This window comes from Nannobrachium achirus (genome assembly GCF_963921795.1).
Source record: "Nannobrachium achirus genome assembly, chromosome: 4".
Taxonomy (NCBI): Eukaryota; Metazoa; Chordata; class Actinopteri; order Myctophiformes; family Myctophidae; genus Nannobrachium; species Nannobrachium achirus.
Genome location: NC_137813.1, coordinates 57,839,493 through 57,856,974, shown reverse-complemented (window position 1 = coordinate 57,856,974; position 17,482 = coordinate 57,839,493). Strand labels below are relative to the sequence as shown.

The 17,482-nt window shown below is 41.2% G+C and overlaps 1 protein-coding gene across 1 annotated transcript in view; it reads right to left on the bottom strand.

Annotated features, from left to right (window-relative positions):
- Nucleotides 1-801: 801 nt before the first annotated feature.
- Nucleotides 802-17,482, bottom strand: part of LOC308284287 (histone H1-like) — a gene marked incomplete at both ends in the record, with an annotated part of 74,189 nt that continues 57,508 nt past the window's right edge. Inside the window, one exon of the mRNA XM_080724865.1 lies at nt 802-1,071. Coding sequence (XP_080580991.1) covers nt 802-1,071 — 270 coding nt within the window. The remainder of the gene's footprint in view (nt 1,072-17,482) is intronic.

The following is a 17,482-nucleotide window of genomic DNA, read 5'->3' as shown; positions in this document are numbered from 1 at the left end:
ATACTAAAGATGGTAGAGGTCCTGAACAATAGACCACGTGAGGATAGACCCTCCCCTTCTGAGGAGCTGAATCAACGCCCCTTTAGAACAGAGGAGGTGGGCCGAGGATTGAGTCTAAAAGAAGCTGAGCCTCGCCTGAAGGTTCCCTTCAGAATAGGGCAGAGAGTATGGCTGAGGGCAAGATACCACACCGGAGATGCAGCTGTAAAAGCGAAGTATGAGAAATCAGACATAGTAGTAGAGATACTAGATAGTAACACAGTGAGGTTAAAGAAGACAGGTGTCCAGGGAGTAGAGCAACTTAAACCAATCTTTTAGTTTAGGAAGAAACTAGAACCGTGAAATGGCTACGTATGACGCAACACAAAACCTACCACCCTGGATCCAAGTAGCTAGGAAAAAAGGGTTGGTTATTGCAAGAAGAGGTAAAAATGGCCTTTGGGCAGGCAGAGCCCTTAAGGTGATGGAGATAGCCAGGAGAGGCTATACAACGGAGGAGTCGGAAGTTATTGAGTGGAGGAAAGTAGCAAACAATTGTATGGTTTGTCACGGAACAAACCCTCTAAAGGTTGAGTGGAACGTGAGAAATGGCCATATTCAGAATGTAGGACAAAGTTAGGCTGTGCTTATGTGTTTGACTTTTTTTTATGTCTAGACTGTGTCATTAGACCATTAACACACATGTCTATTAAACCAGTGCTCACATATGACCATGGCATATACAAGTGAGGATACTCTTATACAATAAAGTGGTTGGCTCTTAAAAGAGCCTTTTGTGGGAATAAAGATGGAACAGATGGTTTACTTCTTTTTGGGGGCTGCCTTCTTTGCTGCCTTGGGTTTGGCAACCTTCTTGGCTGGAGCTTTCTTGGCTGCTGCGGGCTTCTTCGCCACTTTCTTGGGGCTCTTGGCGGCCTTCTTGGGGCTTTTAGCTGCTACTTTCTTGGCGGCGGGCTTCTTGGCTTTCTTGGGTGATTTCTTAGCGGCTGCGGGCTTCTTTGCTGCCGCCTTCTTGGGCTTCTTAGCCGCTGCGGGTTTCTTGGCGGCAGCGGGCTTCTTTGCTATAACTGCCTTCTTTGCAGGGGGCTTCTTCGCCTTCACCGCCTCTGCCTTCTTGTTCATCTTGAAAGAGCCAGACGTGCCGGTGCCTTTGAGCTGGACCAGGGTGCCTTTAGCGACCAGGCTCTTGACGGCGATCTTGACGCGGGCCTTGTTCTTCTCCACATCGTAGCCGCCGGCAGCCAGAGCTTTCTTGACGGCAGCCAGAGACACACCGCTCCGCTCCTTGGAGGCGGACACGGCCTTGACGACCAGCTCAGCGACGCTGGGCCCGGTCTTCTTGGGTCGGGGAGCTGCTTTCTTCTTGGCGGCCTTGGCCGGGGCTGGAGCTGGTGCGACTTCTGCCATTGTTCTCTTCTCAGTAGTTTATCCTTCCTTTCCTAAAGTCTGTCAGAAGACTGGTGCTGAACGCTCTGAAGGGGCTGCACTTAAACACCACATGAGAACCATGTAGAGACAACACACACACACACACAGCCCCTCTTGTCTAGGTGGCTTAATGTGCCATTTGTGTTTTCTCCTCGATTAAAACAACGTGAAAGATATAACAAACTACAGTGTGTATTATTTAATGCAGCAAATAGCTGAACACTTAGCACACATGTGCCTTTTTGTCACAAATATATCTGAGAAGAAAACTGCGATCTAGTTTTTAAGTGATAGGCTTAAAACATCACCCTTCCACAGTCAGAGAACAGTGTTTCCTCCATATTTTTCCTTCTAAAACATGTTAAACTATATTAAATTTACAACAATACTCACAATCCTCTTAGAAGACATACCTGGCGACACAATACATTAAACTATAATCTTGTTTTACTATCCATTTTGCTATAAATAGAAGGTTTTCTGACCCCAGTAAACACACTTCAGTTTATGCAGCATGATGGATTTGATCTGACTATATGATGAAAACGGCTGGAACAGTTTGGACAGATAACTTAATTGTTCTCAAGCTACAGTAAAGTAAACATTTAAATATCCAATCAACTGTATCACACTTCTCAGGCAGTAGGCCTACTTCATGATGCAAGGTGTCATTCTATATCACATTTTTATGATTAATTCACCATTGTGATCAGTATAGAATCAAATAAAAAGTGATATATTTACTACAGATAAGATGTTATTTCTGCCCAAATGCACTTATAGGGGCTATATCACAACTCACTGAACTGTAGACAACAGAAGACCTAAATAAATCTCACGCACATCAGGCGCGCGCGCACGCACGCACGCACGCACGCACGCACGCACACACACACACACACACACACACACACACACACACACACACACACACACACACACACACACACACACACACACAGGATCATTTGCTTGTCAGTGGAGCTGTTCAGTATATTAAAACCCCCAGAAACATGGTGTTTAGGATTGCAGTTGCCAGTTTATCTCTGTTAATAATGTTTCCATAAATAACTGTTATCTTATTGCATTGCAGGTGTTTCAGCAACTTTTTCTTGTAATTTTGGGTTCTGTTTTTTGGCAAATGTGTTTCTTCATGTGTTCCCAGCTAGACAGTAAATAGAGGAAACAGTAGGTCATAACATGATAGTAATACAATTAACATATTTTGATAGATATTTCACTGTAATCAGTAACACGTTATCAACACATACTGTCTTGTGAGAAACATCTTACAGGCATATTTTTCATCTAGCCATCTAGCGGGACAAGAGACAATGAAAAAGATCAAAAATCACACAAATCGGTAGACAGTGTCTCTACAGTCATGTGATCGACACGGATCTGTCTGATTGTCCATATTCCATCCTTTGATTGGCTGATATTGGCTTTCAAAGTTTGTAAGATTGGTCCGTTTTGGACAAAATGCCTCAAATCACAAATGCAGAGTGCAATTAACATGAAATCGCGCACACACGTTCCCACTAGGCCGAGGAATAAATGCCACCTCAATTTTTTTAAATCAGCCTCATGGTGGCGCTATAACAGGCTGATTCATGGTTTGTAAGCGCACTCCCTGGATGCCAATTCAGAACCTCTGCCCCACTCAGCCTTTTATAGCGCCACCAGGAGGCCGACTTATGTAAGACACATTTTTGGATATTACTCCTTCAGATTTTACCCAAAATTAACACAAATCAGTACACAGTATCTCTACAGTCATATGATCAAGACGGATCTGTCCCGTATTAAATATTCAATTCTGATTGGCTAAGATTGGCCTCCAAACTTTGCAGGATTGATCTGTTTCGAACAAAATGCCTCAAATCAAACACAGCGTGCAATTGTAATGAAATTGTGCACGCACAATCACAAAAGGCCAAGGAAGAACTACAAAATGGTCAAATCAGCCTCATGGTGGCGCCATGAAAGGTCTAAGATTGGTGAAGAACACATGCCAACCTTTTTACATTGGCCTATTATAGAACCACCAGGACACGTGGCTGTGGAGACCTGTGCTCGGAAGAGCACTTCTTCTAGTTAAGTATTGTACTGAATGTACGCCGTGTTGGAACGTGAGACAGATCTGAGGTAAACTTCATTTTATTCTTACTGTTCAGCTTGGGAGTTTAATAATCTACAAAAAATATCTAAAATGAGACACACTTATATTATCGACTCAAAGCATTTAAGGGCATCATATACCATGTGGTGAAGGAGGCATGCAATATTTATTTACTGAGAGGCCTCTGTGATTGACAATCTACTGCTAATTAGTGGCCAAGGCCACGAAGTGGCAATGCCTTGGCCACTCATTGTTATTGGACTTCATCACTATTATTATTATTATTATTATTATTCCGCCACTTTTGCTCTAGCGGCTAGACCGTGCAGTCGCTTTTTACGAAACTCGGCAGTATGGCAGAGGACTATGCCAAACGGCTAAAACGTGAAGCTCGCAACAATCGGCCAAAGGGTGGCGCTGTAGGAAGCCTTCGAAAGTGCAAACTTTGAACTGGTGTAGCTCATGCCCTGTTTCAGGTACAGCAATGAAACCTGTATACACTTATGCGTCTCCTCATGCCGAACAACTTTTACGCTCTGACTTTTGACCTCTGACCTTTACCTCTCCCACAATTTTGAATTCTATGAAAAACAGTAAAAATGTATCTCCTCCTGGGATTTTCGCGTAACGTGCGCGAAACTTTTTTTACATGAACTTTGGACCAATACGGTCTGAAAAGTTAGCCGGATTTTCTTTAAAGCGAAACATTATTTTTTAATAATTAACCGTATAATGCAGTTTCATGCAAATTATTCTTCTGCCTCTAAATCATACTGCAAAGTGACACGTTCATGGCAGTATGGCAGAGGACCATGCCAAACGGCTAAAACGCGAAGCTCGCAACAATCGGCCAAAGGGTGGCGCTGTAGGAAGCCTTCGAAAGTGCAAACTTTGAACTGGTGTAGCTCATGCCCTGTTTCAGGTACAGCAATGGAACCTGTATACACTTATGCGTCTCCTCATGCCGAACAACTTTTACGCTCTGACTTTTGACCTCTGACCTTTACTTCTCCCACAATTTTGAATTATATGAAAAACAGTAAAAATGTATCTCCTCCTGGGATTTTCGCGTAATGTGCGCGAAACTTTTTTTACATGAACTTTGGACCAATACGGTCTGAAAACTCAGGCGGATTTTCTTTAAAGCGAAAAATTATTTTTTAATAATTCACTCAATGTTGCAGTTATATGCAAATTATTCTTCTGCCTCTAAATCATACATGCAAAGTGACACGTTCATGGCATTTGGCAAATATGTAGAGGATTAGTCCAAATATCACTGAAAGCAATCTTACTCCAATTGGCCAAAGGGGGGCGCTATACGAAGCGTTTGAAAACTCAAACTTTAAAGGGGCATAAGTCATGCCTCGTTTCGTTTGAAGACATGCAACTTGCTTACACGCGTGCCTTGACTCAAGCTGAAAACATCTGTGTCTTTGTTAAGTAAGCTCCGCCCTTCGATTTTCCGCCTTTTGGAGCAGTTCGTAAAACACTTAAACCCGCTTTTATTCCGGAACTTTCGCGTCACGTGCACGGAACTTTTTTTACATGAACTTTGGACCAATATCTAAAGATCTGTCAGATTGGATTTTTTAAAAATTGAAACATGCATTTTTAATAGTTTTTAATAATTCAATCAATATTGCAAGTTGTATGCAAATTATTCTTCTGTCTCTAAAACAAACATTTAAAGTAATATTATCTCACTGTGCAGAGCTGTGCATAGCTCACCTGGTAAGGCCTTTGTCTATCATTCCAGAAGTCCCCTGTTCAAGCCTTACCTCATGCATTTAAAATACATTTGACAACATTTTGCCGTGAAAACCCTGGTACTGCAACTGAACATGGCAACCCGACCAAACATGGCAACCTTCTTAAGCAAGGGTATAAATAGTGGTTGAGTTGAGGCCACTCCCCCCCTCTCAGATTGTTTGGACGCTGCATGGTGCTGGTGGTTGCTGCTACTCACTGCTACATTATGCAGCAGCTGCAGGTCTGTACACTGTTCATTATTCCAACAACTATTCCAATTTCTAACAGTTTCATTCATTATACTTACCCATACTATAATTTGGCTTTTAGATTTACCTCACCTGACCATACCTACCTGATCCACTCCATACACTGGCTGTGTGTGATGGAGGAACAATGTGACCATGTGCTCTGAAATGTTATGTTGTTTTTGGTTTTGGGATCTAAATGTTAAACGATTTCTTTTGGAATGTAATGCTTGTATGTTAGCTGCAACGTTGATTATTGAATTGATGTATTTTGAGTTTAATGCCAATGCCTAGTTGGGCAGATTAATGGAATTATTTTGTTTCAAGCCTGTAGCAGATTATTTGAATTTGTGTTTTTCTATTCATTTGGCCTTTTTCTTTGATCCAGGCCAGGTTTATTGCCTAGAACTGAATCTGAAAGATGGCGAGCCTGCAGAAAGACTGACACAATCCTGTCTGACCTATGGTTATGGGTAGGAAAAAGCAGCTGCAGTGACACTCATTCCTAGTTTGATTTGATTTTGAAGTAATGACTTTGAGTTTCTTTATAAAGTAATGATGTTTGAGTGCATTCATTTATTGTTTCAAACCATGCAGGGGAAGCTCAGCCTCACACCTGAAGCCCATCTGACAATCAGCTGACAATCAGTACCAGCTCCCAGATTGCTTCATTGAAGCCAAAGAAAGGCAGTGTAAGTGGGTTCATTATTCTGAACTGTGTGGAACGGGCAGATTGAACACCTCTTCTCTACCTTGCGGCTCAACTGTAATTATTCTGAAGCTCACCTAATTTCTCTTTCCCTCCCCCACCTAGGCTGGCTGCCCCAGACAGCAGCCCCATGTGAGCCCCTAAAGTTCCAAGTTTTGACCCCCAGCCGCCTTCCCCTCAACGTTTTTCAATAAAAACAATTTAAGTTTAGTTAAGTCTGACTCTGCTAGCCACTTACAGAAAATAATGCTGCTATAATATTTTGCAATTGCAAATCCTTTGTGTAAATAAACTGAAATTCATACTATTGCATGACTATTTCTTTATCATGTTTCACAAGCATCTGGGTCTACAATGCCAGTGGTGTAAAAGTAACTGAGTACATTTACTCAAATACTATCCTTAGTATAATTTTGAGGTATTTTATACTTCACTTGTATACTCTTACTTTTAGGCTACTCCAGTAAATGCTCATGCGTTGCATTGCATTGTGAGCTTGTAGATCTGCTATTTTCAAAATGTTTCAAGTTGATGCCAATGCCTTTGTACTTTTATTCAGTATTTATCTCTATATATTCATGTTAATCCTGGCACCACCCCCGTTATCCTGTTCATATCCTGAAAGAGGCGGAGGCTGAAAAAGCTGTCCTGAAAAACATAATTTGGTTTCCTGTTCTCCTTGCATTAAAGTGTCAGTAGTTGGCGCTCTGGGCTCTGAATGTACCTGGGTTGCCATGTCTGCTTATAATAAGCAATTTGTGTCTCTAAAAATACTATAGTTGGTTATTGGGCATTCTAATATTTTTAAACCAGTATGTGAAGTTGGCTGATGGCCTAGGAGGCTCTAAAGAACGGCTTAAGAGGGGCGTTTTAAGATTTTAATTTCTCCTCCATGCAATTTTGTAGCCTACAATGAAACCCAAAATTCAAAAATAGCAAAAATAAACTTTGACAAAAATAGAACTCAGGAACAAAAGGCAAAACTCAAGATAAAGGAAAAATAATAAACACTGCACTAGACTATGCTCTTGGAAAGGGCCTTGCAGCTCTCTCGCTGTGTGGCGTGCGTGCATGCGTGTGCGTGCAATATATTTAAGCTGAGTGCATATGTCTGTAGGGCACAGGCGGCTAGACTAAGCCTCCAATATGGTCTCCAACAGGCTTTTTTAATAATTCAATCAATATTGCAGTTTCATGCAAATTATTCTTCTGCCTCTAAAACATACATGCAGTCAAATTTTCATGATGAACTACTATAGAGGGTTAGTCCAAATATCACTGAAACCAATCTTAACCCAATTGGCCAAAGCGGGCCGCTATATGATTTTAAGCAGTTTGTAAAACGCTTAAACCCGTATTTATCCTGTGATTTTTGAGCAATTTGCATGAAACATTCTACACTCAATCTAAGGACCTTTATCTAATATGCCTATGAAGCGTCCGAGGCAAATTAATATTCTAAAAAGCTGGCATCGTTACATAAAGGAAGAAACCTCATCTTTGTGTGATCTTTTCACATTGTGCAGGCCTGAGTCAGTCACTACCCACCACACCCAAGTAAAAAGCCAGTCAGTGTGTAAGTGGCAATGCCTTGGCCACTCATTGTTATTGGACTTCATCACTATTATTAGTGGCCAAGGCCACGAAGTGGCAAAAGCCTTGGCCACTCATTGTTATTGGACTTCAGCACTATTATTAGTGGCCAAGGCCACGAAGTGGCAATGCCTTGGCCACTCATTGTTATTGGACTTCATCACTATTATTATTATTATTATTATTATTCCGCCACTTTTGCTCTAGCGGCTAGACCGTGCAGTCGCTTTTTACGAAACTCGGCAGTATGGCAGAGGCCTATGCCAAACGGCTAAAACGCGAAGCTCGCAACAATCGGCCAAAGGGTGGCGCTGTAGGAAGCCTTCGAAAGTGCAAACTTTGAACTGGTGTAGCTCATGCCCTGTTTCAGGTACAGCAATGAAACCTGTATACACTTATGCGTCTCCTCATGCCGAACAACTTTTACGCTCTGACTTTTGACCTCTGACCTTTACCTCTCCCACAATTTTGAATTATATGAAAAACAGTAAAAATGTATCTCCTCCTGGGATTTTCGCGTAACGTGCGCGAAACTTTTTTTACATGAACTTTGGACCAATACGGTCTGAAAAGTTAGCCGGATTTTCTTTAAAGCGAAACATTATTTTTTAATAATTAACCGTATAATGCAGTTTCATGCAAATTATTCTTCTGCCTCTAAATCATACTGCAAAGTGACACGTTCATGGCAGTATGGCAGAGGACCATGCCAAACGGCTAAAACGCGAAGCTCGCAACAATCGGCCAAAGGGTGGCGCTGTAGGAAGCCTTCGAAAGTGCAAACTTTGAACTGGTGTAGCTCATGCCCTGTTTCAGGTACAGCAATGGAACCTGTATACACTTATGCGTCTCCTCATGCCGAACAACTTTTACGCTCTGACTTTTGACCTCTGACCTTTACTTCTCCCACAATTTTGAATTATATGAAAAACAGTAAAAATGTATCTCCTCCTGGGATTTTCGCGTAATGTGCGCGAAACTTTTTTTACATGAACTTTGGACCAATACGGTCTGAAAACTCAGGCGGATTTTCTTTAAAGCGAAAAATTATTTTTTAATAATTCACTCAATGTTGCAGTTATATGCAAATTATTCTTCTGCCTCTAAATCATACATGCAAAGTGACACGTTCATGGCATTTGGCAAATATGTAGAGGATTAGTCCAAATATCACTGAAAGCAATCTTACTCCAATTGGCCAAAGGGGGGCGCTATACGAAGCGTTTGAAAACTCAAACTTTAAAGGGGCATAAGTCATGCCTCGTTTCGTTTGAAGACATGCAACTTGCTTACACGCGTGCCTTGACTCAAGCTGAAAACATCTGTGTCTTTGTTAAGTAAGCTCCGCCCTTCGATTTTCCGCCTTTTGGAGCAGTTCGTAAAACACTTAAACCCGCTTTTATTCCGGAACTTTCGCGTCACGTGCACGGAACTTTTTTTACATGAACTTTGGACCAATATCTAAAGATCTGTCAGATCGGATTTTTTAAAAATTGAAACATGCATTTTTAATAGTTTTTAATAATTCTATCAACATTGCAAGTTTTATGCAAATTATTCTTCTGCTTCTAAAACAAACATTTAAAGTAATATTTTCTCACTGTGCAGAGCTGTGCATAGCTCACATGGTAAGGCCTTTGTCTATCATTCCAGAAGTCCCCTGTTCAAGCCTTACCTCATGCATTTAAAATACATTTTACAACATTTTGCCGTGAAAACCCTGGTACTGCAACTGAACATGGCAACCCGACCAAACATGGCAACCTTCTTAAGCAAGGGTATAAATAGTGGTTGAGTTGAGGCCACTCCCCCCCTCTCAGATTGTTTGAAGCCGCATGGTGCTGGTGGTTGCTGCTACTCACTGCTACATTATGCAGCAGCTGCAGGTCTGTACACTGTTCATTATTCCAACAACTATTCCAATTTCTAACAGTTTCATTCATTATACTTACCCATACTATAATTTGTCTTTTAGATTTACCTCACCTGAACATACCTACCTGATCCACTCGATACACTGGCTGTGTATGATGGAGGAACAATGTGTCACTTGGTAAGCTGACCATGTGCTCTGAAATGTTATGTTGTTTTTGGTTTTGGTATCTAAATGTTAAACGATTTCTTTTGGAATGTAATGCTTGTATGTTAGCTGCAACGTTGATTATTGAATTGATGTATTTTGAGTTTAATGCCAATGCCTAGTTGGGGAGATTAATGGAATTATTTTGTTTCAAGCCTGTAGTGCAGCAGATTATTTGAATTTGTTGTTTTTCTATTCATTTGGCCTTTTTCTTTGATCCAGGCCAGGTTTATTGCCTAGAACTGAATCTGAAAGATGGCGAGCCTGCAGAAAGACTGACACAATCCTGTCTGACCTATGGTTATGGGTAGGAAAAAGCAGCCGCAGTGACACTCATTCCTAGTTTGATTTGATTTTGAAGTAATGACTTTGAGTTTCTTTATAAAGTAATGATGTTTGAGTGCATTCATTTATTTGTTTATTGTTTCAAACCATGCAGGGGAAGCTCAGCCTCACACCTGAAGCCCATCTGACAATCAGCTGACAATCAGTACCAGCTCCCAGATTGCTTCATTGAAGCCAAAGAACGGCAGTGTAAGTGGGTTCATTATTCTGAATTGTGTGGAACGGGCAGATTGAACACCTCTTCTCTAACTTGTGGCTCAACTGTAATTATTCTGAAGCTCACCTCATTTCTCTCTCCCTCCCCCACCTAGGCTGGCTGGGTTCCAACACCCCCCAATTGGAATCCATAGTCTGCTCTGCCCACAGGACGGCAGCCCCATGTGAGCGTCTAAAGTTCCAAGTTTTGACCCCCAGCCGCCTTCCCCTCAACGTTTTTCAATAAAAACAATTTAAGTTTAGTTAAGTCTGACTCTGCTAGCCACTTACAGAAAATAATGCTGCCAAATATTTTGCAATTGCAAATCCTTTGTGTAAATAAACTGAAATTCATACTATTGCATGACTATTTCTTTATCATGTTTCACAAGCATCTGGGTCTACAATGCCAGGGGTGTAAAAGTAACTGAGTACATTTACTCAAATACTATCCTTAGTATAATTTTGAGGTATTTTATACTTCACTTGTATAGTCTTACTTCTAGGCTACTCCAGTAAATGCTCATGCGTTGCATTGCATTGTGAGCTTGTAGATCTGCTATTTTCAAAAAAAAATCAAGTTGATGCCAATACCTTCGTACTTTTATTCAGTATTACTATTTATCTCTATATATTCATGTTATTCCTGGCACCGCCCCTGTTATCCTGTTCATATCCTGAAAAAGGCGGGGGCTGAAAAAGCTGTCCTGAAAAACATCATTTGATTTCCTGTTGTCCTTGCATTAAAGTGTCAGTAGTTGGGTTCTGGGTTGCCATGTCTGCTTATAATAAGCAATTTGTGTCTCGTTAAGATTTTTATTTATCCAGCCCCCACCATGCAGTTGTACAGTGAAACCCAAAATTCAAAAATGGCAAAAATAAACTTTGTCAAAAATCTAAAAATGAAGAACTCGGGAACGGGAACAAAAGGCAAAACTCAAGAAAAAGGCAAAAATAACAAACACTGCACTAGGCTATGGGGCCCTTGCAACTCTCACTGAGATTTGTTCATCTCGCTCTGCAGCTATAGACAGAAAATCACACAAATCAGTACACAGTATCTCTACAGTGATGTGATCATGACGGATTTGTCCGATATCATATTCTATCTAATTGGCTAAAATTGAATTCCAAGGTTTGCAGGATTGCTCCTTTTTGAACAAATTGTCTCAAACGCAGCCTGCTATGTGTGTGAGATTTTGCACACACATTCCCACTAGGCCAAGGAACAGATGCCACCCTTCTCACATTGGCCTGTTATAGAGTCACCAGTGGGCCAAAAAAAACACCTGACCTGTTCGGAAGAACACTGCTTCTAGTTTCTCTTTGATGTCTTCTTTGCTTTCCCTTGATGCTTTTGCCTTGGCCACTTTATCGCTGCTTGCAGCTATATTTATTATTATTATTCTTCCGCCACTTTTGCTCTAGCGGCTAGACCGTGCAGTCGCTTTTTACGAAACTCGGCAGTATGGCAGAGGACTATGCCAAACGGCTAAAACGCGAAGCTCGCAACAATCGGCCAAAGGGTGGCGCTGTAGGAAGCCTTCGAAAGTGCAAACTTTGAACTGGTGTAGCTCATGCCCTGTTTCAGGTACAGCAATGAAACCTGTATACACTTATGCGTCTCCTCATGCCGAACAACTTTTACGCTCTGACTTTTGACCTCTGACCTTTACCTCTCCCAAACTTTTGAATTCTATGAAAAACAGTAAAAATGTATCTCCTCCTGGGATTTTCGCGTAACGTGCGCGAAACTTTTTTTACATGAACTTTGGACCAATACGGTCTGAAAAGTTAGCCGGATTTTCTTTAAAGCGAAACATTATTTTTTAATAATTAACCGTATAATGCAGTTTCATGCAAATTATTCTTCTGCCTCTAAATCATACTGCAAAGTGACACGTTCATGGCAGTATGGCAGAGGACCATGCCAAACGGCTAAAACGCGAAGCTCGCAACAATCGGCCAAAGGGTGGCGCTGTAGGAAGCCTTCGAAAGTGCAAACTTTGAACTGGTGTAGCTCATGCCCTGTTTCAGGTACAGCAGTGGAACCTGTATACACTTATGCGTCTCCTCATGCCGAACAACTTTTACGCTCTGACTTTTGACCTCTGACCTTTACTTCTCCCACAATTTTGAATTATATGAAAAACAGTAAAAATGTATCTCCTCCTGGGATTTTCGCGTAATGTGCGCGAAACTTTTTTTACATGAACTTTGGACCAATACGGTCTGAAAACTTAGGCGGATTTTCTTTAAAGCGAAACATTATTTTGTAATAATTCACTCAATGTTGCAGTTATATGCAAATTATTCTTCTGCCTCTAAATCATACATGCAAAGTGACACGTTCATGGCATTTAGCAAATATGTAGAGGATTAGTCCAAATATCACTGAAAGCAATCTTACTCCAATTGGCCAAAGGGGGGCGCTATACGAAGCGTTTGAAAACTCAAACTTTAAAGGGGCATAAGTCATGCCTCGTTTTGTTTGAAGACATGCAACTTGCTTACACGCGTGCCTTGACTCAAGCTGAAGACATCTGTGTTTTTGTTAAGTAAGCTCCGCCCTTCGATTTTCCGCCTTTTGGAGCAGTTCGTAAAACACTTAAACCATCTTTTATTCCGGAACTTTCGCGTCACGTGCACAGAACTTTTTTTACATGAACTTTGGACCAATATCTAAAGATCTGTCAGATCGGATTTTTTAAAAATTGAAACATGCTTTTTTAATAATTCTATCAACATTGCAAGTTTTATGCAAATTATTCTTCTGCTTCTAAAACAAACATTTAAAGTAATATTTTCTCACTGTGCAGAGCTGTGCATAGCTCACATGGTAAGGCCTTTGTCTATCATTCCAGAAGTCCCCTGTTCAAGCCTTACCTCATGCATTTAAAATACATTTTACAACATTTTGCCGTGAAAACCCTGGTACTGCAACTGAACATGGCAACCCGACCAAACATGGCAACCTTCTTAAGCAAGGGTATAAATAGTGGTTGAGTTGAGGCCACTCCCCCCCTCTCAGATTGTTTGAAGCCGCATGGTGCTGGTGGTTGCTGCTACTCACTGCTACATTATGCAGCAGCTGCAGGTCTGTACACTGTTCATTATTCCAACAACTATTCCAATTTCTAACAGTTTCATTCATTATACTTACCCATACTATAATTTGTCTTTTAGATTTACCTCACCTGAACATACCTACCTGATCCACTCGATACACTGGCTGTGTATGATGGAGGAACAATGTGTCACTTGGTAAGCTGACCATGTGCTCTGAAATGTTATGTTGTTTTTGGTTTTGGTATCTAAATGTTAAACGATTTCTTTTGGAATGTAATGCTTGTATGTTAGCTGCAACGTTGATTATTGAATTGATGTATTTTGAGTTTAATGCCAATGCCTAGTTGGGGAGATTAATGGAATTATTTTGTTTCAAGCCTGTAGTGCAGCAGATTATTTGAATTTGTTGTTTTTCTATTCATTTGGCCTTTTTCTTTGATCCAGGCCAGGTTTATTGCCTAGAACTGAATCTGAAAGATGGCGAGCCTGCAGAAAGACTGACACAATCCTGTCTGACCTATGGTTATGGGTAGGAAAAAGCAGCCGCAGTGACACTCATTCCTAGTTTGATTTGATTTTGAAGTAATGACTTTGAGTTTCTTTATAAAGTAATGATGTTTGAGTGCATTCATTTATTCGTTTATTGTTTCAAACCATGCAGGGGAAGCTCAGCCTCACACCTGAAGCCCATCTGACAATCAGCTGACAATCAGTACCAGCTCCCAGATTGCTTCATTGAAGCCAAAGAACGGCAGTGTAAGTGGGTTCATTATTCTGAATTGTGTGGAACGGGCAGATTGAACACCTCTTCTCTAACTTGTGGCTCAACTGTAATTATTCTGAAGCTCACCTCATTTCTCTCTCCCTCCCCCACCTAGGCTGGCTGGGTTCCAACACCCCCCAATTGGAATCCATAGTCTGCTCTGCCCACAGGACGGCAGCCCCATGTGAGCGCCTAAAGTTCCAAGTTTTGACCCCCAGCCGCCTTCCCCTCAACGTTTTTCAATAAAAACAATTTAAGTTTAGTTAAGTCTGACTCTGCTAGCCACTTACAGAAAATAATGCTGCCAAATATTTTGCAATTGCAAATCCTTTGTGTAAATAAACTGAAATTCATACTATTGCATGACTATTTCTTTATCATGTTTCACAAGCATCTGGGTCTACAATGCCAGGGGTGTAAAAGTAACTGAGTACATTTACTCAAATACTATCCTTAGTATAATTTTGAGGTATTTTATACTTCACTTGTATAGTCTTACTTCTAGGCTACTCCAGTAAATGCTCATGCGTTGCATTGCATTGTGAGCTTGTAGATCTGCTATTTTCAAAAAAATTCAAGTTGATGCCAATACCTTCGTACTTTTATTCAGTATTACTATTTATCTCTATATATTCATGTTATTCCTGGCACCGCCCCTGTTATCCTGTTCATATCCTGAAAAAGGCGGGGGCTGAAAAAGCTGTCCTGAAAAACATCATTTGATTTCCTGTTGTCCTTGCATTAAAGTGTCAGTAGTTGGGTTCTGGGTTGCCATGTCTGCTTATAATAAGCAATTTGTGTCTCGTTAAGATTTTTATTTATCCAGCCCCCACCATGCAGTTGTACAGTGAAACCCAAAATTCAAAAATGGCAAAAATAAACTTTGCCAAAAATCTAAAAATGAAGAACTCGGGAACGGGAACAAAAGGCAAAACTCAAGAAAAAGGCAAAAATAACAAACACTGCACTAGGCTATGGGGCCCTTGCAACTCTCACTGAGATTTGTTCATCTCGCTCTGCAGCTATAGACAGAAAATCACACAAATCAGTACACAGTATCTCTACAGTGATGTGATCATGACGGATTTGTCCGATATCATATTCTATCTAATTGGCTAAAATTGAATTCCAAGGTTTGCAGGATTGCTCCTTTTTGAACAAATTGTCTCAAACGCAGCCTGCTATGTGTGTGAGATTTTGCACACACATTCCCACTAGGCCAAGGAACAGATGCCACCCTTCTCACATTGGCCTGTTATAGAGTCACCAGTGGGCCAAAAAAAACACCTGACCTGTTCGGAAGAACACTGCTTCTAGTTTCTCTTTGATGTCTTCTTTGCTTTCCCTTGATGCTTTTGCCTTGGCCACTTTATCGCTGCTTGCAGCTATATTTACATTTTACTATAGTGCCTGAAAATACTGAATAGCTTCTCAGTGCCAAATCACAAGTTGTCTCAAGACACTTTACATAATAGAACGGAGGCTCCTTGTTTTACCCCCTGAGTAAGCATTTGGTGACTGTGACAAGGAAAAAGTCCCCAGTCTGTGCATGCATATACGGATGTGTATGAGCAAATGTATGATACTGTAAGTACGTAAGTGCTGGTGTGATTGTGTGTGTTTGTACAGTAGTGTGTATAGATGCATGTATTTTTCTGCATGTATGCATACATGAATATACAAGTGCAGGTGAGTGTGTATATCTTAACAGATAAGTGTAAATAGTGGCATCCAAAAAGATAAACATGCACAACTCAGATTTGTTATTTTGCATTGCTACTGCATTTTGGTGTCTTCCTCAGAGCTATGTTTGCTTCTTTGCAAATTAATGCCTTATTTTGTTCATATACAAAAGAAGCAGACGCATTTTGAGCTTGTATTTTTTGCTACTTTTGAATCCTGAAAACAAACACAGTTTTGGTCTTATTTTACAACGATATGTTGTATCTCTCTTACTGTATTTGACCAGGTCTCTCAGTCTCCTGTGAGATACATTTCTAATATCGGTGGAACTTGGTGGTAGGATAAAGGTGTACTCATATGAATAAAACTTTCTCGTTCTCTCTCTCTCTCTCTCTCTCTCTCTCTCTCTCTCTCTCTCTCTCTCTCTCTCTCTCTTTCTCTCACACACACACACCCACACACCCACACTCTCACTCTCACTCTCTCACTCACTCCCTCCCTCCCAGAGGATGTTCCAAGAACAACGTGTGTGTCCACCCTGCAGAGCTCTGCCCCCCCTGGCCGAGTACCACCCAGGTACCACACTGCACTGCATGTCCATGTGTCCGCGATGAGGGATTGAATGTAGGAGTCTCAGAATTAATGTTGGAGAACCCAGACCGGGAAATACCCGTTGTAGCATACGTGTCAGTCAGTGATCAGTTCAGGTCAGTTGGGCTTTGTTGATGTCAGTTGGGCACCATGGTGGCAACACTGTTTAGTATCAGTGATGTCAGCATGCAGACAGATGGCAGACAGCCAATAATTAAATTGGGAATTGCGGGTTGCTGCTTGTTTTTGCTTATTTTCAGGAAACACACACGCACACGCACGCACACACACACACACACACACACACACACACACACACACACACACACACACACACACACACATGCACACACACACACACACACACACACACACACACACACACACACACACACACACACACACACACACACACACACTAACAAACAGTGCACTTCAAAGTAGTTATTGTTAAACGTAGCACAGCTTTTCTAACTGAGGTCTAAAACTTCTTTGAGTTTTGATGTGAGCTTGTTTAGGTTTTCAGTCCTCAACAGTGTACACATTCTAAAAAACCTTTCTCTCATCTGTGCATTCAACAGACCACTGACTTAACTTACAGCTTCTGCTGTTAATGTCTACACCAGTGGTTCTCAAACTGTTTTGACTCAACTAGTGCACCCCTGGAAATAGCGTTTTCATTCACAGCACCACTGGATGACATCATTTTAGAACCTCGCATTCATGTCATACATACCAGTAAGACTCCCTAATCGGGAGATAAGCGACCGTAACTTCCTGATCCATGTTGATGACATGAGTGTAGACATACTGTGTAGTGATTTTCGTGATTTGAGGGGCAAAACTGTAGGAGCAGTGGCCAAAAATGTATTTTAAAAATCGGCCTGTAGGTGGCGCTAGAAGA